The 6,000-nt window shown below is 36.5% G+C and overlaps 1 protein-coding gene across 1 annotated transcript; it reads right to left on the minus strand.

Moving 5' to 3' along the window:
- Window positions 1-1,163: 1,163 nt before the first annotated feature.
- Window positions 1,164-2,453, minus strand: LOC108194276 (uncharacterized). Its single transcript, XM_017361229.2, has 3 exons — window positions 1,997-2,453; window positions 1,752-1,888; window positions 1,164-1,361 (listed from the first exon to the last, which is right to left on the minus strand). The coding sequence occupies exons 1-3, from the start codon at window positions 2,268-2,270 to the stop codon at window positions 1,251-1,253; spliced, it is 522 nt and encodes a 173-aa protein (XP_017216718.1). The 5' UTR covers window positions 2,271-2,453; the 3' UTR covers window positions 1,164-1,250.
- Window positions 2,454-6,000: the final 3,547 nt, after the last annotated feature.

Genomic DNA, 6,000 nt, shown 5'->3' on the forward strand with positions numbered 1-6,000 from the left:
ATGAGAATTTAAAAATGAAAATATGAAGGGCGAACCTCAATCTTTGTTCCAAATTGATTGTTGTATCAATTACTTCACCGTGACAAAAAATCAAATGCACAATAATTCTAAGTTGTTGTATCAATTGGTCTGATTATGCTTCTATCAAAATAATACATCTGAGTTGATTTTGAAGAGTAATTAATAGTGTTTAAAATCTAATTTTGTGAGGCCTGTCTGAAGGGAGTTGATACTAAAATGATATCCAATATTTCGATCTTAGTAGGCAAAATAACTTTAATATGCTTCCATGTTGAGTAAATATTCATACTTTATTTGACAATTTAAAATATACGCCTTGGTGAGCATATTGAAGTTAGTTTACTGTTACTCGGACTCGGACTCGGGTGTAATCATGTTGAGGGGAGATGGAGGCCATTTAAAAGAAATTAGTTTATGTGTTCGGATTAATTTTATCTGAGAGCGATTTCGCCTGATCGCTATTCGCTAGTGGTTTTAATGACTAAAGGTCTAAACATAATGTTAAACAGAGACACTTTGCCGCCCAGTGTTTTTCAAGTTTTAATCTGCTAAAGAGTTTACCTTCAGATTATGCATTCCTTTTGTGTCCGATATAGTCTTTTACATGAAATTTGTTCAATGATTGAATTCGCAATGAGTTATGGGACCTCACTGTGCAAGTAGTTCTATCTGAACAGCTCTCATGTAGCTGTATATAGCCTTTTGTGCTTGTTAACATTAATTTTTATTAGTCATTTTATAACACATGGACCACTATTTGGTGATTTGAAGTGACTTCAGAATATTTACACCTGCGATGAACCAGATATTTAGTGAATTCTTGCATGAGGAGTCCCGGGGACCTGGGACATCGCTGACAGCGGCGGAACCAGAGGGGGCTAGGGGATGCTAGAGCTACCCCTGACTTCCATGGATTCGCTGATGGAGCCTTCTTCGTTTGAATGCTTAACTGCCTGATATGATAATACTTCTTAGTTTCCATATAGTCAATTAATTATACCGTATTTTAAGAAGCCGGATAAAGATGCAAGCAGATAATGTTAGTCCTGTTGCTCTTACTCTTTCTGATATACAGTTTATTACAGCCTTGTTATCAATGTCTGATTACTCCATACTGATCAATAATTAGACTACAATTGAGATTTCTAAATAAATCTGAGAACTGATTTCCATGGATTTACTGTTTTCTGTTTTTACAGGGTTCTGAAAATTTTACAACTTGATAAACACTAGCTAACAGCTTCAGATATGCTCTGCAGTCTAGGGCGCCATGATTTTGATCTTGCAACTGCAACGTTTCCTGCTCCGGGCCTCTGCCTTTGTCCTTCGTTTCTCGTTCCCTGTAATTATCAGACCGTACCAACATAAGTATCCATGATCAAGAAACTAATAGTGTATGACCATCACTTTTTTTTAATCATCGTCTATTTTAATACATTGTCCAGCACAGATGTAATGTATTCTTCAGTCTGTGCTGCACTTTCTCTGTTTTACCAATTGATAGAACCTTTACACTTTGCAAACAATGTAAAGGTTTATACGTGGAACACGACGGATTTTATGGATAATATGCGAAAAGGTTATCATGAGAAATTAGCCGAAAGGTCTGAGGCAGCGAAAAAATTATGAAGTACAGCTGGTCACTCGAAAAAGTGTGGGGCGATAAAAAAAAAATGAAATCTCTTACATGATTACGAATATAACAAATTCCAGAATTTATCGAAAACTACCTGAACGGATCTTTCCAGTCCCGAGCTTCTTGCTTCTGCTTCACAACAAGAATTATGAGTCTCCAACACATCAACTGATTCCGGTAGATTCCTCTTCATCTTTGCATACTTTTTTGCCCTCAACACTTTCATCACCTCTGCAAGAAAACAATTGATAAAAAACATTTAAAATTACGACATTTTAGATGATTAAAGAACAAAGCTAAAGTTGTCTCAGAAGTTTAAGTGGCTGAACAAGAACTAACCTTGAGTGGTGACAAGCCGATAAGCTCGACCAAGAACAAGCCTGTCGGTTGGCCTTAACAGCTTAACACGCGTAAACCTCACTGTTTTTTCCCTATCTTTTTCCTCCAAATTTTCTTCTCCATCAGCAGGCAATGGTATAATAAGCGATACGTAGTGCCCCGGATTCATTTTCATCACTTCACTAGCACACACTGACCAGTACATCCTCTCTATTTTCCCATCTGGATGTTGCACCACTAGTGCTGCTGCATCTATTGCTTGACAATTTCCCATTTCTCTACTCAGAAAATTTGAAAGTATGATTGGAGATATGAAGAAGAAAAGAGATAGACAAGGAGAAAACAAGGAAGGATGTGTGGTAACCAGCAGTCTGTATCTTGGCACTACTCACCACCTTCCAGGAATGGTAAATTATGTCTCACTCAAATATTCATTCCTCTCTCCCTTCTCCAATCCTCCTAACTACCTTTAAGACACTCAATTTATATCCCACTGACTTTTCTTTGGTCTGTTTCTACTGTCTTAAAAGATTAACTAATTGAGTTCTCCTTCGTAGCAGATGACTGTTACATCATACTCCCTCCATCTCATTTTATTTTAAATATCCACTTTGCAATTTTCACACATATTACGAAACAATTAATATAATGTTTTTATCATCATCTTTCCACAACTAATCAGCTTAGTTTTCATACATATTAATTACGTATCTCATTAATTATTGTGTATTGGACCTTCTCTCACTTCAAATTACACTATACATTCATAATGCTTCTAAATATATTTATGAGGGGTTGTTGGTTGTATTTAATACTATATTGGAAATAATATAAATTTTACATGGGTTAAAGAGTATGACACATGTTTTGGGAATTTTTTTTTTGGCAAAGTGGACACTTAAAATGGGATGGAGGGAGTACTTATTATGCTTAATATGCGAGGTAGAGTAAAAACTCTATTCCCTGTGTTTGTAATTACTCCCTCCGTCCCTTTTTACATGTCCCTTTTGGAAAAAAAATTTGTCCCAAATTACTTGTCCACTTCTCTTTTCAAAGCAATTTTTTGTATGTTTTTTCAAAATGTAACAATTTCCAATGTTTGACTAGCATATATATACACACAACTCTATCTAATTCATTACATTTATTAGGGATATGTATGAAAACAATATATCCACTTAACATTTTCTTAAGATGCGTTATTTTTTCAAAAGGGACAAGTAAAAGGGGACGGAGGGAGTAATTGATGTTTTAAAAATCCTCTTTTGTTTTTTATTAATTGTCGCTCTCGGTTCTCAAAGGCAGACAATCGAGTTATTTCCAGCTTTGTTCATGTAGTAGTACTGTTTGGAAGCGTTCAAACAGAGGAGATGTATTCAAGGGTCTAAAAGGAAATACTTGTGCAAAACTCTAATACATCATCCTTTTGCAAACAGAGGGAGTAAAATAGAACATCTGTTACTCATCATCGTTGTTAATTAAAATCGTTGCAATAACCATTTGTTAGACCGCGGATCCTAATTAATTAGCACCTTGGCTACACATATCAACAAATAAATAACTTCAAGTTGCTTATAATATCTATGCTAATAACACCATGATTAAGAAATTAAGCTTCAACTACCATACGAGTGCCGGCACCTTAACCTAGGTGCTAATGGGTTGCCACGTGGATGAACATCGCGATCTTTGGACTGGCATGCTTGGCGGTGCTCAAGGGTTTAAGTTTTTGAATTCAAGAAAGAGATAATTAGTACTTATAATTCATTAAGAATGATAATTAATCCTTAAACCAAATCAAAGCGTGCATTTGGGATTCCTTTTAAATTACCACCTTTTATTCGTGTTTGGCATGCTCTCAAGCTATTCAATTGCTACGCTCCAAGAGACTTTTGACTTTCTTTGTACTCATTAGCTCTTCAATTTGATGTAGTTTTACCTGTACATCCCACATATTTCAAGTATATTGTTAAATATGCAGGCAAAGAGTTAGATTAGCATTAAATTAGCTATCTGGTTCTTAATTTAACTGATTATTGCATCTATCAAGAGCTTAGTCACATTCTTTGAAGTGGTCCAAGACGATAATCATCGCGGTCAACTATCTCTCGTGGGTTTAGATTTTCGCTCAGCTCTTGAATATGTTCAAATATTATGGGGCCCTTTGAGTAAGTTTAAAAAAGCGTTTCTTTTTTAAAGTAAAGAAATGGAGTAAAAATGAGAAATAAATTTAGACTTATAAGTGATTAAACTGTTTGAGAAAGAAATAGAAGTCTTGGAAACAAAAGCTAGCATTTTCATCTTCATATAATGTTTATCTAACTTTACACAAACGTTTCATGAAAATAAAAACCGTATTTTTAAACAGTCCAAATTAGGTCTTGCCAAACACGCGCTATGTAACACGCCCAAAAACATGCTCAATCTTTTTTCTTGTATTTCCTTTCGACTTGATTAAATATTCAGAATCAGCCATTATATTTTATTTTCATGAGTTGGAATTTTCACTATTAGTGATAAGTGATTTGTTTAACTTATCTACTTAGGAGATTAGTATACTAAGTTGTAGAGCTTATCAGGTAGCTTAGAGATATGTCTCAGACTCTCAGTTAGGACTCTTGTGGTGTATTCTATTTAAGCTGTACTCACTAATAATCTATTTATCAAAGCTTTAACAAACCTCTACATGGTATCAGAGCTTGATCCATTTTTTTAAAAATATTACTTCCTGCTCGACAATCCAATTTCAATGACTTCCACAAACAATCAGATACCAAATGATTCTGAACCTTCTCGACCATTTACAATAGTTCAATTTACAAATGCAATCAAGCTTACTTCCACTAATTACATTACGTGGAAAGCTCAAATTAAGTCCATTTTGATTGGTTATGATTTGTTCAAATTCGTCGACGGCACTCATTCAGCCCCGACAAAGACCATAACCACCAACTCAGTAACAAAAACAAATCCCGCATATACCACATGGATGCGGCAAGATCAACTTCTCTATGGCGCGCTTGTTTCAACTTTGGCATCAAATGTGGCGCCACTGATAACTCAAGCGGAAACCACCCAAGAGGCATGGAAGATTCTTGAAGAAACATATGCCAAACCATCCAGGGGGCATATCAATCAACTCAAAGATAAATTGAAAAATTTAAAGAAGGGTAATCAGTCGATTACTGACTTTATGCAACAAGTCAAGGGCTGTTCAGACATTCTTGCATCTCTTGGCAAGCCTCAAGATCCCGAGGATATCATCGACTATGTTTTAAGAGGGTTGGATTCAACCTTTCAAGCTGTAGTTGACGCAGTTCAAAATCGTGAAAGTATGATCTCATTTGCGGAGCTTCATGAGAAATTGATCAACAAGGAACTCCAATTAAAAAATGAAGGTGCGTCTTCTCCTGTAGCAGCTCCTGTCACTGCCATGATGATGCAATCAAAATCAAAAGCTAAGCACAGACCAAATACTCCTACGCCCGTGTCGACGCCACCTACCCGCCCATGGACTTCACAGCCCTACTACCATACATCACCACCACAACCACCATCACAATATCAACCACCACCCTATCTGAACCGCCCTCCAAGTCGTCCCTTTCAGGGCCGTTGTCAATGGTGTCGTGAAACAGGTCATGTTGTTGCTTATTGCCCAATTTTTCGTCAAGCTGCACCAAACTTGCGTCCTCCCCCGCGTCCTGTCATCAATCACAATTATTCACAGCCACCTTCCGCAGCACAAGTTCATGCTAGCACCTTAAACCAGCCTTGGTTAGTCGATAGTGGTGCCTCTCATCACGTAACGAATGACCTTCAAAATCTCAGCCTACATTATCCTTATGATGGCCCTGATGAAGTTCTTGTTGGTAGTGGTAATGGCTTGAAAATTTCTTGTCTTGGATCATTCACATCTAACATTAAATCCAAAAATTTTGATTTTGATAATGTTTTGTATGTTCCGCAAATGTCTAAAAATATCATCTCTGTGTCTCAGCTTA

Source organism: Daucus carota, chromosome 7, assembly GCF_001625215.2.
Source record: "Daucus carota subsp. sativus chromosome 7, DH1 v3.0, whole genome shotgun sequence".
NCBI lineage: Eukaryota > Viridiplantae > Streptophyta > Magnoliopsida > Apiales > Apiaceae > Daucus > Daucus carota.